This window comes from Streptopelia decaocto (assembly GCF_964273445.1).
Source record: "Streptopelia decaocto genome assembly, chromosome: 2".
NCBI classification, from domain to species: domain Eukaryota; kingdom Metazoa; phylum Chordata; class Aves; order Columbiformes; family Columbidae; genus Streptopelia; species Streptopelia decaocto.
In genome coordinates, this window is record NC_138655.1 from 139,196,638 (window position 1) to 139,220,066 (window position 23,429).

The 23,429-nt window shown below is 36.6% G+C and overlaps 1 protein-coding gene across 5 annotated transcripts in view; it reads right to left on the minus strand.

Moving 5' to 3' along the window:
• The window catches only part of AKAP9 (A-kinase anchoring protein 9), a 113,787-nt gene that overhangs the window by 76,324 nt on the left and 14,034 nt on the right, over nucleotides 1–23,429 (minus strand). For 4 of the 5 annotated variants that reach the window (XM_082044023.1, XM_082044022.1, XM_082044021.1 and 1 more), the window contains exons 2-3: nucleotides 13,075–13,326; nucleotides 7,492–7,536 (exon numbers count right to left, since the gene is read on the minus strand). In XM_082044023.1, the coding sequence (XP_081900149.1) occupies nucleotides 7,492–7,536; nucleotides 13,075–13,326 (297 nt within the window). Of the gene's footprint in view, nucleotides 1–7,344; nucleotides 7,372–7,491; nucleotides 7,537–13,074; nucleotides 13,327–23,429 lie in introns of those variants that run through there. The other variant, XM_082044024.1, reaches the window with a different exon arrangement.

A 23,429-nucleotide genomic window follows, 5' to 3' on the forward strand; every position in this document is an offset into this window, starting at 1 on the left:
AATTTTTATGCTACAAAAATTTACTTTATTTTAAATACACAATAGTGTTAAGTATAGTAAATTGCATCAAGGTAAGCATAGGTAACAGGTAAAACACCCCAAATTGCAAAAATAGATACTGCTGTCTAAAAACAAAAAGCATATTATGAATTTGAACATCTAGAGAAAACAAAGGAATTCAGTTTTAAAGGTCAATGCAAAGCTTTATACTTTAAATGTTTAAAATACAGTACTATTGCATTTTATATTAATGTTTAAAATTTCTCTATATTACTAAGGATAGTTACGTTTTCTAAAAGACATCTATGCACCCCAAGATTCACTACTTCTGAAAGTCACCATTCTTTCAATAGTGGATGAAAGGCAGGATCATATACTCTCAGCATCAATTTGAAGGTATTTCTTAAGATTGAAAAAGAGTAGAAAGTATACATTTAACATAGAACACTTGAAAAAAAATCTTTATTCACTCACCTAACACCGCAACCCCTTTCAGCTTCTATGACAATATTGACTCTACAGACTGTGCAAACCAATAATGGCGAATCTCCAAAAGGCAAACACAAGCCAAAGGAGCAGTTAAAAAAAAAAAAATCCAAATGAAAAGAATATGCAGTGTACTTGTGAGTAACCATAACAGAGAGGCAGGCTTTTAAAACAGCAGACCCATGTTTAAAATGAAAAAGCAAGAACAGCTGTATTTCCCCTAGAGACAGAAAAGCATCATAGCATTTCAGACCCAACTACTACATTTACATCAGACATCTGCCGTAGCCTCGATCAGGGGTTATTTGCAAAGGACTGCCATGTGAATAAATCAATAAGTTACCCAACGTGAAAGTACACTGTTATAAATGGGATCAATATAGTCAACGAGTCTGTATTAAGAGAATGAATATACCTGCATTAGACGAGAATTTGCAGAGCTGACACAGCGCCCTTTCAGTCCCTGACTTCCATAGTAAAAGGAAGACACCACAGAGAGATTACTACCTTATTTTAGAAAGAATAAAGAAAATTGCAGCAAACAGCAGTCCAGGCAATTCCCAGAAGCACTGTACATCACCTGGGTATTGCCAGATGTTCGCTGTACATTCAAACGTTCAAGTGTCTATACAGTGCTTGGCACCAATGTCTTTATTCAGATTTTGGCACATGTCCCAGATTAATCATACTAATACTTTAGTATAAACTCTATTATGAAATACTTATTTTATTTTTTTTAACTCCCATTTTACTTAGGCTTAATTGATAAAGACGTAGTGTATGATTCCTGTAATCTACCACAGTAGACATGCTTCTCTTCCTGTGAATCATTTATGTGTGCAACAAAGACTCTCAGATTCTTTATAGCAAGGGCTTCTAGGAAAGATATAAAAGACTTATCTCATTAAATGTTCCAGACTCCTTAGGAGTTGATATTTCTACAAAAGACCCTTTACTTATACAAAGGATTTTGCTACACACATTCAAAACAACTGTCTGGAACTGCAGAAATCCCGCCTCATTTCATGGGAGCTCAGCTCTTAAACATCACAGGAGTGAACCACAACAACACGGTAGCCCATGCTGTTTCTCATCTGGTACCTTTTCCTTTCAAATGTCTCTTTCTTTCTTGTAAAGTGCAAGTTGAAACACAACAGGACAACAAACTGGACCGTAATCTGTGGGAAAAGACGCCAGACCCCTGCAGCAGGGTGCAGGGTGACGGGAGCCTCACGAATGGCCTGGCAACTTCTGGCATGACAGAAACGCTGCTGTGTCAGAGCAGACAGACATGCGGGGCTGAGTTATTAGCTTCAAAATATCTTAATTTAAAATTGTTTTTTCACTCATCTGAAAGACATGAATATTGTAGCCTAGATACTAACCTCAGTGTTAAGAGATGTGTACACAAGGCCTATTGAGGAGCGGCTGAGGGAGCTGGGGGTGTTTAGCCTGGAGAAAAGGAGGCTGAGGGGAGACCTTATCACTGTCTTACAACTACCTGAAAGGAGGTTGTAGCATGGAGGGTGTTGCTCTCTTCTCCCAAGTAGCAAGAGAGAGGACAAGCGGAAATGGCCTCACGTTGTGCCAGGGGAGGTTTAGATTGGATATTAGGAAAAACTTCTTCATGGAAAGGGTTGTCAGGCATTGGAACAGGCTGCCCAGGGAAGTGGTGGAGTCACCATCCCTGGAGGTGTTTAAACGACATGTAGATGAGGTGCTTAGGGACATGGTTTAGAGGTGGATTGGTAGTGCTGGGCAATCAGTTGGACTCAATGATCCTAAAGGTCTTTTCCAACCAAAACAATTTCTGATTCTTATTGGACTTCTGTGCTTTGTTTCATGGCCCCAGAGGCTTACCCATATATAGGTCTTCTGCAAACCCATAAATAATATTGATATAGACTCTTATAATTTCCTCTTTTAAAGCTTTGCACTCCACCTTTAATGCTGAAATGTCCTTATGCCTTAATGCCTTATGATGCCCTTGGTTACATACCCTAGCAAACAACTAAACATTTAAAGTAACAATCAAACCTCATCACATTTTCCGATAATGGAAGCAAGGAGTAACAAGAGGTCTGGGTATAATTGCATAAACAAATAACCACAAATTAAGAAAAAAATGTTACAACACAACTGTTTTGGTGAACAAAAGACATGAAAAAAGTGAAGGTTATGGAAATCCCTCAAAAGATGTTCTGTTTGATTTTTCTTCCTTGTTGTATTTTCAAAATAATTCACAGAAATAGTATCTACTGATATAAAGGATATTTTTTAGGCTATTGGCTAAAAATTAAGGTATAATTTACATTGCATCAGCAAATACATATGCTTAAGACAAATGAAAGGAATCTTCCAGAGAAACACAAAGAAAACCAAAGTCCACCACTGAAATAGGGCAGCAATTCATGACAACTGCCATTAGAGGTCAGGATTTAATTTATGAAATCAGTGTACCCCTTTTAATGTTCCTTAGACCTTGGAAGACCTGATGGTGGACTTCAGAAATAACAGTAATAATACGTAACTACTTAAAATATTAATGCCAGTACTACAGAGATTTCCCTTTATAAATGGCAAATTCACGCTCAGTATAAATCACTACATGTTTTTCAATCACTGAAAAAAAGTAGAAAATACCTTAGTGCATCAAAATAATACAACCTAGTACAGACTGGCAAGCAGACTTTCGATATAAAAAGTGCTCTGATTTGGTAGCAAACACATACAGAGGCATCTGGAATGGATTAGCAATTTTACCTCATGTATTAATTTCCTCCTCTACCTGTTTCTTTCACATTTTGTCCATCTGACTCCTTCACAAAAATTAATACTTAGACCTCCAACGCTGCTTGTCGATGTTCTTAGCCTCTCTTCAATTTTCTAGTTATGTCTAGTTATGAAACTTAGCTAAAATTAGCAATTAGGATAACTTGGGAAAAGTAATTTCAGGCTTTTGTTTGTCTGTTTGTTGTTTGTTTGGGGGTTTGATTTGTTGTGGTTTTTGGTCTTTTTCTAATACTCCATAAATGAAAAGCATTTTTAGTTTGTGATTAAAATAATTACAGTCATACAATTTAACTAAGCTTAATAGCTTCTGAAAGATAACAATGAGTGTCTTTTTAAAATATTATGGTTTACTGTATTTTTCTACATATTAATAGCACACAACAGAAGATTTCTTTATGTAGTTGTTAAGGGTGATGTATAGAATTTTATTAGCATTGCCCAAAAAAAGAACTTTGTAGACTTCACATTATCCATCTTTTCAGAGGTACACTTTGCAAATTGGAAAGAGAATCAATAGGAGAAAAAAAAAAATCAGGTGGAACAGTTTTGCAGTTACACTGTAAAATTGAGGCATATGGAAAATACAAGGTGTTTCAAAAAGATGGACCAAATTTCAAAGCACCATAATAAAAAATTGGGTCCATCTTTCTGAAACAACCTGGATATGGGGGCAACTTTACCTTACACAGTTATTAAAACAAACAAACAAATCTGTTGGAAAAAGACTAACTACCCTTAGTCCTGAGTTTAGACCATAATGTAGGCAGTTAGAGAGGTGGCAGAACAAAACTGAACAAGTGACTGTATTTACAATAGAATTCCTTCAGAACAAGAATTCTTATATAAATAGTTATTAGTTCCCTCAGCTTTGCTTAGATGACTGTACTGGCTTATAACTGTGTACCAGGTAAGTCTATTAAAGAGGGAAATACTTCTCACTGTTTTTTATCCATTTCCTCAAGAGAAGGGGCTGAAGAATTAAAAACATCTGACTTATTTTACCAATAGCAAGAGAACAAATTCTTTACGACCTGCTTAACTTTGAAGCATGACAGCCCTGACTTCAACATAATTTCTGACAAAAAACACTAAAAAGAATACAGATGTTCAAAACAATGCGGGGAAGGATGGATCAACAGGCCTATGTTTCTACAAATCTGTGAATTCTTAGCATTCTGAAAAGGAGGTCATGTATCTGAAAAAAGGTAAGCTCAAGATTTCATGCAACTTCATAAATATGCTATTACAGACAAAATTTAACTTATTCTCATCTTCCTCAACAGAAAAGGCTTCAGATCGCTTTATTAACAGGGTAACCATGAATGTAAGTAGACCTTTTAATAATAAAAGTAACATTACAGCTGACATGAAACATATTGGAAATTCAGTTATACATGACACGCATTCCTAAACATGTTGTTTCCTCATTGCGGATACTAGCCAATTGTCATTAACTGGAATTTAAAAGTGCTTATTATGACAGCAACTCTCACCACTTGAGTTTGTTCTTCACCAGATCCAGTATCACGTTTTTATTCACAAGTTTTGCATTGCCTACTTATGTCTTAGAAAATAATTTTCAGGGAAGCAAAAGGTCTTTTTTCCAGGAATTAGAATAAGAAATGCCTAGAAACCCATCCGTTGTTGCATTTTTGAGAAAACCTGCAATTTTGAGGAAATCTGCAATTTTTAAAAAGCACGTTCAGAAAGCAGTCTGGCTGCAATTCTCTTGTCTTTAGCATCTGAAAAATTGCTCCCTAATATACTCTGTAGGCACCCACAGAAATCTTTGAAGCTGGATAAAAGGTACCTGTTTCATTTTAAAAACAATTTTCACATATAGAACTTTGAATTCAACTGATACTAACAATGAAACACTAAAAATCAGAACATATTCACAATTACCATAAGGCATCATGCTAGAGCTTTCTGTATTCTGTTTCCTTATGCAAAGACTGTATTTTCTTGGGGTTTTGCAGTTTCCTACACTGCTTCCTACAACCTCAGAAGTGATCAAAATTTCTTAGTCATATTTCATTATATATGTAATACCTCTCACTTGTAAAGAAAACAGGAACATCAATGCCATTGTCAACTGTTTTATAATGGTTTGTTCTTCACATACTGCATATTCCATTTAATAGTAATCACATACCATGGTGACGCATATTCTAAAAAGGTGCAGTAAGGTCATAGCAGTTGTTCAAACGTGTATTTGCTACACTCTCAATGGCAAACTGTGTGCACATACTGCCCTATCATCTTACCATACATAAAGCAAACTCAGATTCTTTTTGTTCTTTACTAATTTAATTCCTGGGACAAAATAAAACACATTTTATCTATGAAAAATACTAAATCTTTAAACTGATTTTTGTCCCCAGATAGTGATTGCTTCAACCTCTTCCACCTATCCCTTCACAAAAACCAATCTACCTTCCTACCTTCCTTTTTTCTTCCTTCCTTCCTTTCTCTGTTTCTCTCTTTCATTTACAGTACTTCCCAGAAGCTGGACTGGAATCTTTGATTCCAGAAGTGTTGGTTTCAGATATTTTTTAATTTGCATCACAAAAAACATGCCATAAGAACGATCATAACTGACCAGATCATGGGTCCATATGGTTCAGTATTTTGTATTTGAAAGTAGCCCATAATGAATGTGTGGGAACATTTTCCCTGTACTCCCAAGTGCCTACTCCCAACACACCAGAAGAAAGCAAGGGTGCTTATAAACAAGGGCAGAAGGCAGATGTGGGAGAGAAAGAATCAAACTGAGGAAGAGAGGGACAGGAAAAGAATTCAACTAAAAAGGTTGAGACCAGATCTATGGAGGAAGCTGTAACTGGGATTGATGGGAAAGGCTGGGAAATAAACTGGGCTTCAGAATGACTGAAGAAGGAAAAAGAAGAGAAATAGGCTGAAAAGCTTATAACAGAGGTGACAAACTCATTTTCACCAGGGGACACGTGAGCCTCACAGTTGCCTTCAAAGGACCGAATGTAATTTTAAAATTTTTTAATTAAATTACATTCGGCCCTTTGAAGGCAATGGTGAGGTTCATGTGGCCCAGGTGAAAATGAGTTTGATACCCCTGGTCTATAAGATTTAGATAAGAAACCAAGCAAGAGGAAAAGGGCATGGGCAAGAGGTGTAAAATTCACAGAAGCTATTACAGAAAAGGGAAGAATTAGAGAAAAACAGGGTGCAAAAAACAGACACAAAGTTGGTCAAAGGAAACAAGCTGGGAGAAGGAACTAGTGTCTGGTGTGTATATTCCCTGAGGCTTCACAGTGAACAGCTGTAATACTAGAACGGAACAGCTACTCCAAGGTGTAGTCACCTCCTCTTACAAAAGGCTAAATCAAGAGATGAACAAAGTATTCTACACTAAATTTACTTCAGTAATGGAGACTCATTCAATTACTTCATCCCTTTCACTTGTTGCCAAGCTTAAGATTCTGGGGTGTGTTTTGCAGAAGCGTTTAATACAAAGATCTGCAAAACAAAACCCAGACTGTCACTACAAAATGTGATTGTTTGAGACATGAAAAGTTAATTTTTTAAACTAGAAACAATATCTACTGTACTGTGATATTCCATGGCTATTTCTTGCAAGCATGTTCTCGACCCACAGTTATGCATGAGGTAGTTTACTCTTTACAAACACAAAAAACTGTTTTATTTGGCAATACTAAAGTTCCACATATGTGGATATGAGATAAAGACAGCTTAATAAGTGAAAGAAAACAAAACAAACCCCCGAAACAACAAGTGATACGAAGGCAATTGCTCACCAGCTCCCAGCAGCAGACTCGCGCCCAGCCAGTCACTGAGCGACAGCTGCTTTGGAACTCATTAAAACCCTAATCAACTTGTTAAATACTTTCCCACAGAAAATTAATAGAAATTATGCACAGCCACAACTCCGATGGCAACATGAAGCATTAATACAAGCGTAATGATGACATTGTTACAACAGTTCATAGATCTACTGCATTATTGATTATAGTAGCTATCCCATTATGTAGTTGACACAATGCTTGTTTAATGGCACATTAATCATACCAGTAATGACATGCAACAGCTTTGTCTATAATATCACGTCTGCTCTTTCTTTCCTTCTCTTCTTGAAAAACAATGCACATCATTGCAGTAAACATGGAAAAGAAAAAGTTGAAAGAAAGGTTAGGAAAAGCATTACTTCAGTCTTACCTCAGAACTGTAATCTTCTACTGTGGTGGAAATTTCACTTTCCGGCTAAAATAAAATATTAAAATATTTACAATTATGGCACTCTAAAAATACTAAACAAGACATTTTCCATCTGTTTCTGAGAATGTAGACGGTATTCCAAAATATTAAGGCATATATGAATTTGATTAGAATATACAGAAAGCAAAGGCCACCTTCACCTCCTTGAAATCCCAGCTTTAAAAAAGAAAAAGCTACCTTGCTGTTCAATTATCATAATGGAAACATAATAACTACATGAAAAAGTCTTCTAATGAAAATACAACCTACAAGTACAAAATAATATTTTGGAAATGTAACTTTTTTCTTTAAAAAAGTAAGCAGTACCAAGAAAAAGATCCTGGCATAAGTTCAAACCTAGTAGGTAATCGTAGTAAAGGGCAAATAACTTGTACATTGAAGCTTAGGCTAGAGTGAGAAAATAAGAATTCTCAAAGGAAGGTGACTACAGAAAATAATTTTCTAATTTTGTTTATGGTAGTTTTGCCAGATATGAGATTTTAAAAACATGAATATATTGTTGGTCCTTTCTAAATACCAATCTAAAGAAAAAACAAAACAAACAACAAAACCACACAAACAAACAAAACAAAACAAACAAATAAAAAATAGTGAAAACCATATAGTGCTCCATCAGTTTAGAGGTGCAATATTTGTTAGCAGCATAAATAATATTTCTAAAATACCTCCTTCAATCCTGCATCTAAGTAGTTTTTTTGGCTGTTAAGACTAAGTATTTTTGTCAAGGGATTTATTGAGAACAAGTACAGAAAGATGACCAAATGAACTGAGTTCAATGGATCTGTCTTCTGTGCTAAGGTGTTCATCTAAACCCTGATAAAAATAAGTTTAAAAGACTTAAATCCTATGAACTCTCACAGTAGACTTCAATGCTGGAAGACTTAATGCTATTCTTTTGCTGTCAGAATCGATAACATTACACGCAGTCAACATTTTCCAGGCTCTCATCTCGCCCTCCAAGCAGCTCTGTTCTGTGCCTGAGACCTGACCAACCTTATTTCAAAATCTAGCTCCTTCCATGATTAAGCAACACACTCTCTATGCTTCCATTCTTCTTTGGTCAAGAGAAGTAAGTAGGTTTTACACAGTTTATCTGTCTGAACCACAGGGGTCCAGCTTAAAAGGAAATACTTCAGAAAATTTGTTGATACACACACTTGTTAGCAGCACAACATCCTTGTAAAGGATAATGGCAACAAAGCTATTTGCAAGTCCTCTCAATACTTTATGGAATTTGAAATAGGTTTCTGTTACACACTGACTTCAGGCTGCTTGTTTACACATATTCTACCAATTACGCCCCACTGCATTTTCTTGCTACAAACAGCTATTCTCTTCTGACAAGATGTTTTAATTCTTTACATAAAGTTTTCTTCACTGACAAGGTGGTTGATAGTTGCCTATGAAGAATCTTTGAGATGTCTGTTCAGTGTATTTTAACTATCTACATCAACTTTGCAGGTAGTACCTTAAATGATAGCACTTAAGTGTTCAGAAAATTAAGAACACTTTCATCCATATACTTTCTTCAGAGGAAAAGAGAATAATCAGTCTGTGGAACACAGGAGGTCCATTTCAGGAACTAGTTTCTGTATGTAGTTAAGCATTACTCATAACTCATGTTTTCTGGCACCGGATGCCCAATATTGTCACAGGATTCACAAAAGAACACATATGTGGAATTGGCCATGAGAACTGAAAAGCAATTTTTATGTTTCTTTAGAAAGCATTCACCGGTGACAATAAAATGTTTTGCAAGAATGAACATCCAGTACTAAACTACTCCAATTGCAATGGATGAGAGTATTAAAAGCTGAGAACTAAGACTGAGAATTCATGGAACTGAATTCTGCCTGAAGTTACTTGACTTTTTTATGACCTCAGTGTAAACTGTTACAAAAATGTGACTCCAAAATTCTGGATTCATTCTTGAATGTGTTATTAGCCAGTGGTAGAAGAGAAAAAAAATTTATTTTAGCTTGGCCAGTTTCACAAGGGTCACTAAGTGTTCCACAGATGATCACAACCTGACTAAGACTAATTAAGATGACCATGAGTAGGAAGGGAGGCAAAGAGAATGTCAACTGAAAATCCCAGTCATGAAACTCTCTCTGTAGGTCCATCCTGAGCTTTATGGGTCCTTAGTATTTGTAGAACATTCTGAATAAGAAGTACTATTCTTATATATTCTTATATATATTCTTAGTTCCTAATCCGAAAACCACTCAATTAAAATAAACATAATTCCTGGTAATTTATAATCCAAACCACTTGACTACCATCATATTTAAATAGCGTACATCACAGTGGAGATAAACCACTCTCAAATCTGAACATAATCTGCAGTGAGGTAAATCAGTCCTGAATGTATAAATTTCCTGTCTCAGAAAACATCCCCAACAGGGAATTAAACTAAGAATTTATTTAGGTTTCTAGTCTTTGGTAATATGGCATTAGAAATGTTTATTCTAAAATTAAATACTCTGTAAATGTGCATGTGGGTAATTTCCACATCTCTAAATCTATTATAGATCACCATTTACAGATAGAAAGGAAGGCATCATACCAGAGGTTTTCTTAGGCACCCAAGAAAACTGGCATGATATCTGGCAATCTTTTGGCTAGACGGTGAATGGAAAGATGATTTTATTCAGTCAGAACCATATCCTGCTGAGAATCTATTGTCTTTTCTTGTGGCACTGACTTCACTATTGAACAGACCATTTCCAAACATTTATCTTCATTCTCCAAGTTCAAAACATTTTTCAAGGGATTCTTGATTATCTAAAGTGACTGGGCTAATTTTTACTACATTTTATTTATCCAGCCTTTTTTTCAATTCCTCCACCTTACTGTACATCCCAGAATCTATCTCTTCTCTAGTCAAAGCCTATCGTTGCTCTTTGCTTTCATGCTTCTATGATAGCAATGCCTTACCCACATTCACCACCTATGTCTTTGCTCACTGAGGTGTCTCTGTTTCTCCAAACTGCTTATGTTTCCACATTTCTGTCACTTTCCTCCCTTAGTTCTTCCCAAGAATCCTTCCCAGTGTTTCCTTACTCTGTTTCTGTTCTTTGCCTGTCAAGTCTCAGGCACTATCAACTGGAGTAAGTTATGGAAATGAAACAACGAACATGGAGCTCTGAACTTTATCACCTACTTGAGTAAACAGTTGAGCTATTCTAAAACTATTACCAAATGGATTTGTCCTGTGAAAAACAAAAGACGAGTTACTAATCCAACCTCAGACAATTAGCAGGTATTCTTCATCACAGAACTCTGTACTTTTCTTTTCTAAGAAGCTTTGTGTAATAGCTTTTACTACTCAGGTGACTCAAGGACAATTTTACTGTGCCACAGGTTAATTTCTTTTGCTTTCCTGGCATTAGTATGTTATTGCAAAGCAGTCTGCTCCAATGCATCGTTTCAAGACTTCTCAGAGAAGGTAATCTCAGCAATTATTTACCGTGAAACTGGCTTTTACTTTCTTCCATTTTTAATTTCAGGAAGTCAAAAAAGAAGTTTCATTGATCCAATTTATATCCTGGGCTCTGCCTTCTAGATTATTTTTACATTTATATGGAAAAGGACACTATGGATGTCAAGATCAATAGATATCAGGGTGCAACAGAATAAAGACAGAAACCAAAGACAATTAGAAACTCAGCATATTATTCTCTTTGTGAGATGAAGACAAACAGCATTTAACATGACACAAATTAAGACCTAGAGACATTAACCAAGAAACACCAACTGATATTTCTCTAATAAATCTTGTAAATAGACTGCTCATCTGACAGAGGATTGAAAACCTTGTAGAAATTACAAGTTCAGCTAGAAGGTAAAATGGAACGGATAAGGACATTACAGAACACTGATAGTTCTTCCAGAGTTCTTCCAAATAGTTTCTGTAGCTTGAGGGATTACAGGGGGATGGAGGAACCCACCCTTAGGAAAAGAATGGAAATAAAAGCCAAAGAGATGACTACAAAAAATAACTTTGAATTCTCTAAACAGACTTTTGCCCTCCCTGAAAAGGAACTCCTCTAACTTCAGATGGGGAATAAGCTCCCAGAGGAGTACCTCTATTTCACTTTCTGTTATTCATATTGAGTAAGAGAACCCTTTGTTATTTGTATTTGGACATGCTAATTCTGCTGGGGACTGAAAAATCATACTAGAAAAACTGCAGGGAGACAAACCTCTATCCACAAAACTACCACAAAAGAGCCCAATCAGGATTTTTAGTTAGATAGTAAAGTTAGATGTTCTGCATCTATTTTGTGGTACAGAAAGAACAATTCTAGATACAAATTGCAGTTAAAATATGAAAAAAAAATGTAATCAAAATTTAGCTAGAAAAGTGTCCTGCATAATGCCTCCAGTAATCTTGCCTTACTCTCCTGACACAGCAGCCTATAAAGATTTAATGTTGGGTGAAAAAGCAAACAGCTCAAGAAAGCTGTCTGTAATTCTCCATTGCAGGGATTAGCCTGAAACTGCCTGTTACATTGGCTGCCATTTCAACTCAGCAAGCTCTAATCCAATTACTGTAATACACGCTCTCTGTCCAAATCATTGCACTTATAAGACTAAAACCAGTAAGTTATGTCTGACCCTCCATCAGGGTAACGTCTTTTTTTTTTTAAACACAAGAGATTTTCAATAAGTGTCATTTTTCTACTGCTTCTCAGCTGCTGGAAATGAGATAATGGAGCCAAAATAGTTTCAAATGGTCTATCCTAGCACAGGAATGACAAGTCAAAATGCAGAGCATCCATCTGTACCACACCTCCCAGAAAAGTCTGCATTTACATGCACAGAGGTGGGAATCTGTCTTGAGTTGCTTGTTCAGAATGTCACTCACATCCCTTCAAAGGCATTACTTTCAAGAATGGAATAAGCTATTCTGTAAATAACATCAGCATCTCTTGACCCTAGATACATATCTGGAACAACATACCACATCACATGAATTCACTTCCGCTTAGAACTGAACTGGACTGCCACAAGACACCCTGCAACCTTCCCAGAGTACCTACCTTCAGGCGCTAGCAATCGGGATTATATTTCATTAAGTAGACCATCTGTTTATCTAAATTAATTCCTCCTCCTCATTAACCAGAAAGACTCAAATTACAGGAAAGATGTGTAGCTTTGCATTTTGCTGTAGCCATAGCTGCAGTGATCAAAAATGCACTGTAATTTGTAAACTTCTAATAAAACAAAAAGCACAAAATGAAGCAAGAAAACAATACGAATTTTTGCCCATTTAGGGAACACAGCAGAACCAAACTTCCATAATCTACAGTACGCTGACTACCACAGAAAACTTGACAGCAGAAAATGGGTAGAAAGTGCCTTCTGTGGACATAGAAAGGACAGACAGAGGAGGCAAGGAATTACTATCCAAAACCTCTTATAATTCCTGCCGTCCCACTCTCAAAACAACATAGTAACTATTTTGCTCCACCCCCCCACCTTCCCCCAGTAACTGTTTGTAGCCTGACACAAACTCACCTCAATGCTGTAAGTCTGGTTGTGTTTGATAATTTCTCCACTATGCAAAGTCCTGACAACAGCAAAGTCAGCAGCAGCTGCTCCCCTTCGGCTGCTGCACGTGGATGCTTCATCACCTTGAGATCGATCAGCATCAATCCCATCCTGTATTGATTCTTCATCTTTGACGTTTGCTGTTTTCTTCTTCTTTTTCTGCTTCTTTGATCCATTGTGACCATGAGTTTGTGCCTTCCGCTGCCTAAATTGGGCAAGCTGTGAAGACAAAATCTTGTTAAAGGTGAAAGTTTTCCTCTTTATTACTAATGACATCCTCTATAAAGGCTTACCAGCTGCTCTACATAAAGCTTCAAACTAATCATTACTGAAACAAGTTGGAAGTTAATGCTGCATATCTGAGGCACATCCATATTATTATTCCCTTTACATAGTTTAACAAAATTATTAAATGTTAACCAACAATCTATTAATTAATTCCTTTTCAGTTTCATACCAGCAAGTTACTGTTCCACAGACTGCCACCTAGAAATCAAAACATTCAAAGGTAAAGGTGCAAATGTCATTATAAAGGACAAATACAGCAAAATAACCTCTGATCTCATTTTTCAATTTTATAGTAACAAATACATCAAAATTAAGTAACAAAAAATACTTTTAATTTTTACACCAGAAACAGATAAAAGCAAACCTTTCCTCCAGCAAGTAGCATAAAGATTTTTAAAAACTTCATGTTAGAACTCAAAAAGCAGATCAAGTTACTGAAAACATCATGAGGAAACAGCAAAATACATAATGATGGAATAGCCTAAAAACAGTGAGCAAATTACAAGATACGCTACCTTGTAGCAAAACATGCTGATGAATAAAAAGTCACAGGTGAGTCAGACACACAGTTGAAAAACCAATTAGTATGTAAGCTATTCAAATACTGTAAGACACTGCCTTTTGAAGAGCTTATCACTTTTAATCACTTTATAGTGGTTTACACAAGAAAATCCATTTAAAATATTTTTTTCTTAACAAGAACAAAATTTCTGTTCAAATAAGAAAAACAAGCATGGCAGGTTTTACCAATTAAATTTAAAAATTAAGCAGATCTTACCCACAAAATCTGGAAACAAAAATCATTATTTTCCAATTGAAAAGACCAATATTAACTAAGTGCTACAATAAGTTTTATAAATGTAGCTCCAATGTAAATATAAATCATGCAAATAAAGACCCTGAAGTTTCAAATACTTTTTACATCAACTAATACCCAAATATAATTTTTTATAAACCTGCTGCAATTTTAAGAAAAAAGCTACAGAAAAGATAGCATATTTGCTCACGATATTCACCAATCGAGACAACCAGGCATCCATCCAAACTCTTCAGCAAGACCCAAATGGAGCAGGACACCCGGATCCCCCTTCCCAGACGCTGTCTGGTGACTGTGCCACCCGTCACCCGCAGCACGCACTGGCTCTCATCTGGCCCCAGGACAGCTGAGAAGCCCCCATCTAAATAAACGCATCACTGACAGATCAGTTCTGACTTCTGCCTAGTTTATGCTTATGTCCCTTTATCTGTATTTCTTCGTGGGTCTCTTCAGCCTCCTCTCCATTTTTAGGAAGACTGACAGCTTGGCATATGGCGCCTGCTCTCTTTACAGGAGGAAGACCTGAAGATTTGCTGAGCCAAATATGCTCATCTGTATATTTAATACTTCTTCCCTGCATCCCTAATTAGTTCCACTTGATGGGGTTTTTTTCTGTTTTTTAGCTAGGCAACTTTGATTATTTCACCAGAAATCTATTAAAGGTTATAAACTCCACAAATATTTGAACCAGAAAAGAAATGATAGTTTACTCTTGGCTTCAAAGTTTAAGGGGGGGTGGGGAGGAAGCAGCACAGATTTAGCTTCTCAAAAACAAGAAGGGAGAAGGTTTCCAATTGTCTCCTTGCAACATCACTACATTCTCCTAAAACTGTAAATTTACCTCAACTAAACAGTTTTGAATTTATCCAAAAGACAAGCAGAATTTGCCCAAATGCCACAATGACATAGAGCAGACAATCTGACTTAAATTTTAACTACTGAGAAATTTTGCTTTTTTTTTTTACTTTTTATGTTTAAATCATGAAAGACATGTAGTGTCACTGGTCAAGAACTCTCTTCCCCAACTTGATTGAAACCTTCTCTAATGGAAAGTTAAGTTGGCTTTTTTAAAGCAGCTTTACAGCCTTTATTTGTCTACAAAATTAGACGTGCAGCTCAAGGACAAGTGAATTACTCTGTGTCTCTCCTCAAGTATTTTGCATATTTTAGCCAAGGTATTTGGCTATGCCAGATTTCTCTCCTTTCAAGACTAAGACATTGACTTTCAATTCTTCAGAATTAATATATGAAATTCTATCATAAGTAGACTTTCTTTTTTCTGTTTAAACATTGCTGAAGACTGGCACATAGAAAGCTAAATGCATATGCAAGCTAAACTTTTATATTTTTGTATTACACAAATTCTCAACTGAAAATTTCTGTATGAGCATTTAATATTTTGGAAATAACTACACTACTGTGACAGATACATGCACAAATCATTGCACTTTTTATTCCGCACATTCAAGTATACACAAACCTGTCAGATATTTAATCAAATTTTAAAAACTAGAAACGAGAGAAGCAGCATAACAAAAAGGTACTGCTGAATGAATACAATCTGTGATGTTCACATCAAGGCAGGGAAGTCTCAGACACCTAATTCCTTCAAAAATGAGGTTCAGGAACTAGAGTTGAGGATCTATCTACGTTAAATAACAAGCAGGAAAAAGTCCACCAGCAGTCATGGGAACTAAGGAAAATAATTTGTGTAGAATTAAAACTTTAATTAATACAGAAAAATACTTCCAGATTTTGTGTTTCTAGAAAAATCATTTTTCTAGTTCAAACAAAATGTGAAACAAATACAAACTGATACAACTATAGATTCCTTCACCCTGTCTTCCAGGCATATAAGCCTGATAATGCCAAAACTAAGTCTGTGGAGAACTTAACACTGCTTCTGTCAGTTCTGAATCTGCACTTTGGAGACAATTCAATGTCAAGTCTCTGTCAAGTTACAAAAGTCGCAAGCAAGAGCAAAAGATGTGAACACAGAAGCTACTCAAGGAGGAGGAAGGATCCAAATGCAGGAGCTGAAGGACACTCGGAACAGGATCCCTGCACTGATCCACCTCCGAGGAACAGCAGAGAAGGAGCACCTTACGCTGGGAAGGCATCAGGAACACTATCAGCTCCAATGCAACTTTACCACGGGTTTTAGCATATCTGAAAACCGATCTAGAGCACATCTTCTCTCACTACCCATCTATCTGCCAGCACATTGCCTCCCGCTTTTCCCATCATGCTGCTAAGACCTTGGATTCTCCAAGCAGTACCGAATCCTGTTAAAAATTCCATCAGTAATGAGTAACAGCCGATTTTGCTCCTGATCCTTGCCTCTCACCTTTGCATCTAAAATTACTAACAACTTGTAATTACCAGTTCATAGGATTTCCAAATCCTGCTTCCAGGCAAAAATAGCAATCCTCTTGGAAACAGACATGTCCACTTTATAGCAATTTTTAGAATTATGCTATGAAGTCCATGTTTATCATCTGAATCATTTCTATCAAATATCCAGTGTACAATTAAATGCTCAATTGTAATAAATTAATTGAAATTTTAAGCTGAACTCCGAGAATGAAACTATGTTTCTTTCCTTTTAATGCACAACAACCTACAATAAAATTGTCCAGGAAAAATTACATGTTTGTTTTCAGATTTCCAGAAGTGCCATTTACAACAGTTCTCAGCTTTCCATTAGTTTGAAAAATGGGAAGTGATCGGATGTCAGCACTATATTCTGTGGATGAACAAGACATGTTGCCTCTTATAAACAGACCCTACACAATCCCATGTTTGATAGCAATAATAATATTTATTAGTTGAGAATCTGGTCTCACAATACAGATGAAAAAGGCTCATTGACCCTAACAAACAACTCCTTGCTTTATTGCTTCAATGTAAATGTTGCATTTAACAGCAGAAAGCATAGATTAAACTTTCAGTCCAGCAGACTGAAATTCTCCACAGGAGCAGTGTCTGTAACTAAGCACACGGAGGGTAGGCAAAAGGGAACACTGTTGTTTGTCAGGTGTTGCTTGGGACTTGTCACCAAGACAATAGCCTCGAATTTGTCCAAGAAAGGGGTATTTATTCTATATATAGAGTGAATGACAAAGAGTTTCTCTAAGTTGCATCTGAATGTGTAACACGGGTTGTGGCAAACTGTACTGTACAAGTGGTAACTACGGTATGTCCCAGAATCAGGCAGTCTCTCCCTGCAAGTGCAAGATGCCACTCGGGTGTATCATGAGACTCACGGAAGATCAACAGTCCTGTGACAGAAAGGCTCAGGCCTTTCCAATTATAATGCTCTGAATTCTCATCACCAAATGATAACTCAGTGAAAGTAAAACCAAAATATTTAGAATAAGACTGACTGATATCTTGTCTTGAAAGGTGAAGGATTAATTTAAGATTCACTTGTCCTAGTAATGAAAGGTCACCACTCACTCCCCCTGACCACAGTTAAGCAATTATTGCTACAAAGCCTTTCAGTAAGACAGAAAGGATGAAAAGCAAGGCCCTGGGGTGGGATTAGTTTGATCACCTATAAAGCACAGAAATGTCCCATTTAGTCTTGAATTAGGTGTTTTGCAAGCTAGTAATGGCAAACCAAAAAGGCCAATCTGAATTTGAATTTTGGATGTTATTCAGAAGCTGGAGATCTGCTCTGGTTTAAGTCTCAGGTTATCTATGCCACCTTACTCTGGACAACTGACAACAAAACAAAACCAAAAAACAACAAACCAAACCCACTGTAATATCTCTCTCACCTGTGAACTGATTTTGTGATTCCAATGTACGGTAACATTTTTATGTTTCACAGCAGCAGATCAAAGGCCCTCAAAGGGATAAGGAAGAGAGTCTCGGAGACAGCAACACTGAGATTTTGGCCACAGAGCCTCCCCTAGGCTGTTAGACACTCATTTGTTGTTAGGCCATCAAGCTTTGCAAAAGCTTGTTACCAGTTGTAAAAGACTGACAGTTTGTCCCCAAAAGAGATGTTGAATAGGCTAACTGGTAACTGTATTAGAGAAAAGAAAGTGGCACTTTGTCACTTTGTGTCATATTCTCAAAAGGTCTAAGCACTAACTCCTGAAGGGCGGGCAGATTTACAGAGCTGCCTGCATCTTCTAGGTTCCTGATGCCTATCCTAGTAATAGGATAACTGTGAGATGAATGAAAAATTATCAAATACAGAGGATAAATAAACTTCTTTCTAGTAAAGTCTACTGATTCTATTCTGTTATTCTATTCTGCTAATCAACAAACAGGAGAGTATCATTACTCTTTCCAAATCCTGAGATAAAAACCTACAGGAAGAAGATAACTGAGCAAGCAACCTGCAAATATGTTTAACGCATTATATCACATAGCTGAAAATCTGAACTGTAAGTAAGGAATTAATGTTCTTTGGAAGTTTCAATCTGCTTATCTGCTGAGGCAAATGGAGCTTTAATTTACTGGTTCCATCCAACAGATGTTGAATTTAGTAAAAGGGAAACAAGAATGAATGAATGAACAAGAAAACAATCACCCAGGAATGAGGTATTTCCAATCTACTTATTTGTTCACCGCATTCCCGGTCAGATTTTCCCAAATAACATGAGCATGACCTTAGAATGTCTCTTCTTACGGAGACTTAAGGGGTTCATGAGTATTAGAGGATGGCAATAAGGCTATGAAAATTTCCAAAGAAGAAATGTTATATTCTCTACCGATATACAAACTTGAGTCTTTCAGCTTCGAAGACAGCTGTTCCTCCGCAGTACTCTGAAGAAAACCAATAAGATCACCACAATTTACATTTATAGCTGAAGTACTATGAAGGACAACACAGGATAGCGAGAGGAACAGCACACGGGGCAATTCTTTTTAGCAATCTGTATCAAGTTAGTGTACTGTTGGTGCTAATAACCAAGGGCACTGAACTTGAATGAACCCCTCCAGATGGCACTGTGAGCTGGAAAGCCTCAGAATTAGCATGGTTCTGATCTGGTCTGCTCTGCCATGTCCCAAGAATTTAAATACGGACAGACCTATGAACAGCTAAGTTCATTACAGCTGAGTTATTTTCTGGACAAGGAACAGAAGTTAAGTGTATGAAAATACTCTCAAGTCAGGTTACAACGGCAGACACAAATAAACCAAGTGCATTTCAGTGTTAGACTGCTTCAGAAAAAGCAATACCTCAAACTAACTACTAAAAAAATTAGCCGTTTGGTCTCTTAGCTAACTCACTTATACATACATTATTTATATATTGCTCCTATCTACTTTTAAACTTTATCCTTCTCACACTGAATGCTGCACAACTACCTCTGCTGATACAGAGGGTGAATAAAGCATCTGACCTGCATTGGTACTGTATTTCCTAAAGTGAAGAGGAAATAAGTGGATTGGGCCAGTGACAAAAAAAGAAAGGGCAATAAAAAGCCTGTTTCATGCTGCTCTGTAAAAAAGCACATATCATCCATGCTTGAAGCCCGAAACATTAGGAAGTCTTTGTCACATCAAGGCCAAGAGTGCTGACACAAAACAGAACCTCTTTTACTCCGTGCTGAGCGAGGGAGATCAGCAGTGCGGTGCTGTCTCCAAAGGTACAGTGCCTCCCTTGCTTTTGCCTTGAGTTTCAAAGGCTTGGTAATAATGGGAAGGCAAAAGAGTTACACAGTTACAGAAATGGACTCCTGTTTCACCAGGTCTATGTGTAACAGCAACTTTAAAAACTGGATCCTGAAGCCTTCTGTAGCTGGGCTGAAGAAACCCCAATGGCATAAAGTCAGTCTTCAATGTCCTACAACCCTTTGAAACAGTTTTTGGAGGGGAGGTGGAGAAGGACGAGGAATTATCACAGTGCTAACAAATGGACTAATGAATGTGTTTAAGAAAATCTTTCAGCACCCAGTAAGGAAAAATGTTTCCCCCTCTCCTCCCTTAGCCTTTCTAAAATCATCCAGCTTGCCAAAGCCAGAAAATTCCAGAGCTAAAACTTGGTCAAATAAATTTTAACAAAGGAGACACAACTGTTTCAGTTACATTTTAGCCTTACAAAAGAATGAGGAGGGGAAAAAAAAGGAGCTTTACTATAATACTTACTTTGCTAAACTGCTAGTCTCTAATGAGTCATATGCTTTTCTTCATTAACTTGGAACTAGAAAACTTCACCGCTTTTCCATGCCATTCCTCACATCTCGTGAACACGTTTTGAAAATTTGCACCCAGCAAATGGGTTTGTATATTGATCCACTATTGAAGATGAATCCTAATATGAAGATTTAGATAACTCTGAAAGCATTAGTTGCTTTCCATACAGTTACAGTACTGTTCATTGCTCTGTATGAATTTGTTATCTCACAGCCCTTTAGAAATAAAAATATCAATATTTATCCTCAAGCACTAAGCAACCAACCAGCATAATATTAAAGAGAGTCATAAAATTCAGCCACTAGGCTAGAACATTGGAAAGACTTTCTACATGCCACCATGTTTATGTCTACATGCAAATCCACTAGATTTCAGCATGTACATGTAGTAACTGCTAGTAAGCTACTCCCCAACCCAGCTCTCCGGGCTGTTTTGGTATCCACATAAGGCAATGAGTAACTTCAGCTCTGACATCCATGTACAGATAGCAAGCTCACTAAAGTGCAGGACCCTAAACAAGATGTAAATGTATTAATAGATGAGGTTCTATTAACTAAAATAGTTGCCATTTAAAAAATGTGTGCGAGAGCCTACAATATAATTTTAGTATCACTTTCCTATAGACTGAAAACTGAAAACACGTGACGTGATATACTTTGCTGACACAAACAAATGACAGACTCTAGGAAGTGGACAATTTGATCTTAAATGAAGATATAAAATGATTATATCTCAGTAACACTTGGCGGCTCAAGAGTAAGCAGTAGAGGCTACAACAGACGAAAGAATCAATACCATTTCTGAGCTCCAAAAGGTGACACAACCTTTCCTATCATGGTCTTAGATGTATAACGAGATGATACCTCTCATGTTAATGAAAAGTTGTAAAGATTCAAACACAGTATCTGACAACTTGAAAATAACTAATAAAACTAAGCCACTGGTGGCATGCAGTAGTCTAAATGAGGTAGGCTACACATGACAGCAACTGAATGGAAAGTAGGTTCCTGGGTAAGCCCTGCTGGCCTAGGGGATGGATGCACAGCAATCAAGACAAAGCTTATGTTCATTAAATTCAATCACATGAAGATAAAGGTAAAATAAACAAACAAAAAAAAAAAGAGGCCTGGACTTGCAAAAGGTACCACACCTTAAAGCTCCTGGGACAGATTAAAGAACGGCCTACTAAATAGACTTGGCAGAAACATCATTAGACTGAAAGCCATAATTAGTACAGTATTTCATAAAGGTGAACCCTTCAGCAAGGTTCAGCACTGACATTTTTTGTAAGGTTGTACAATTACAAATTTGGTTAACTAATTTTTCCCACTCAACTCTTGAAGAAATCATAGTTTGAAAGAAGTTATCTTCTGGAAGTAAAAGGCAGATGCAGGCCTCCTGAACAGAAGGCAAAATGAGAGAGTCCCCATGCTGCTTAAGCACTAAAATAATGTACTATCTTCCAATTTGATATCCACTTTTCCTTTCAATATCATGTTTGATTCAACAAAATCATCATGTTAGGCTTTACATTTACTGCAGTTGATATCTATAAACAGTCAAGTGAATTACAAGGATCAGTTTTACTCATTCTTACTTACAGAACCATACTTCATGAACTGTTCACAGCCAAAGCAAGCATGCAGGCGAATGCCATACACCACAAGAAAGATAAATGAAGTAATGGACATTCACAGATAAAAAAACTTCACCTGGGTTTCAAAAGAAAACTTGTTTTATGGCACAGTAGCAACTTAGTTGGTCAAATACAGGGATCAAACCATTCATCTATTCAGAACTTGAATTCTGGGAAAGCAGCAGAATCATCAGATGCGTCTCATTAAGTACATTGCCTTCTGTATCACTAAAAAATTTACTAACAATCTGAGTGTTGCTTAGGTCATTACTTCACTTTATTTCTTCTTAAAGTAAATGGTTTAGCGCCTGTTCTTTAACAAGCATATAGTTGTATCAGCTATTTAACTACATATAGTTAAATCAACAGCTGTAGACTCACTTAATCCCTTGGAGTTCTTTCAGGATAACAATTTATTTTCAGAAAACAACCGTAATATAGTAACAAAGTTAAGCATTAAGCATGTTTATTTCACTGTATTTAGGTCATAAAAAATATTAAAGTCAAAAGAAATGTCTTTCAGAACAGTAACAGTATAAAACCAATGAAACCATGTCATTAACTACTACATGCACACAAAAAGTTAATAGATCTGTTTCTTGTTCGGTCATTTTCTTCACATGCTGACCTTCTGCCCACAAAAAAACTCTTAGGAAAACACTCCTAAGACCACAAGGCAGCAAAAAATTAGTCTGTCTTTTCCCTGAGCCCAAAGTAAGGCTAAACTCCAACCTACATTTCTGTAATAACAGATGGAAAGAGCAAAATTTCTTTCTGGTAAAAGAAAAACTTATTTTATGTCTAGTGTTTAGTAATTTTTCTCCTCCATTACCACTCAATCACCATTTTTCTCCTTATTAACTATGACTGCAATTTATCCCTGAGCGAGCTAGTTTCATTTAAAAAATTAGGACATATATTTTTATTTTACGGGACCCTTAAAGTCACAATGTGTTGAATAATTTACTTCAGAGAAAAACAGTAAACGGACTTTACATAAATTAGCTAAATACACTACTACAAAAAAATCCTATAGAGTATCTTCAGATTCTTATTGCCATTCAATTCTCCCAGCACCTCCACAAGCTTTTAGAAGATTACCAAGAAGAGACAGCAACAAAAGCATATGAATTCACATCACACTAAACTGAGTTTAGTTCTCATTTTTGCTAGGATTCTGAGTAAAAAAAATACATGTTATATACTACACTGAACTTCCCAGAATAGGCAGAATATGTCTGATCCTTCAAATCAAAGCTCACAGAGTCTCTCTAAAATCCTTTAAACTTTGGGTTCAAGCAGTCCCAAATGCTCTGTGAAGTACCACTGAAACCACCAATTCTGACTTTGTAGTAGAACATTCTTCATTATCAGCAATAGAAGGGCCTGGAAGTGTCAAATCTGACTAATTCTTTCAGGAAAAAA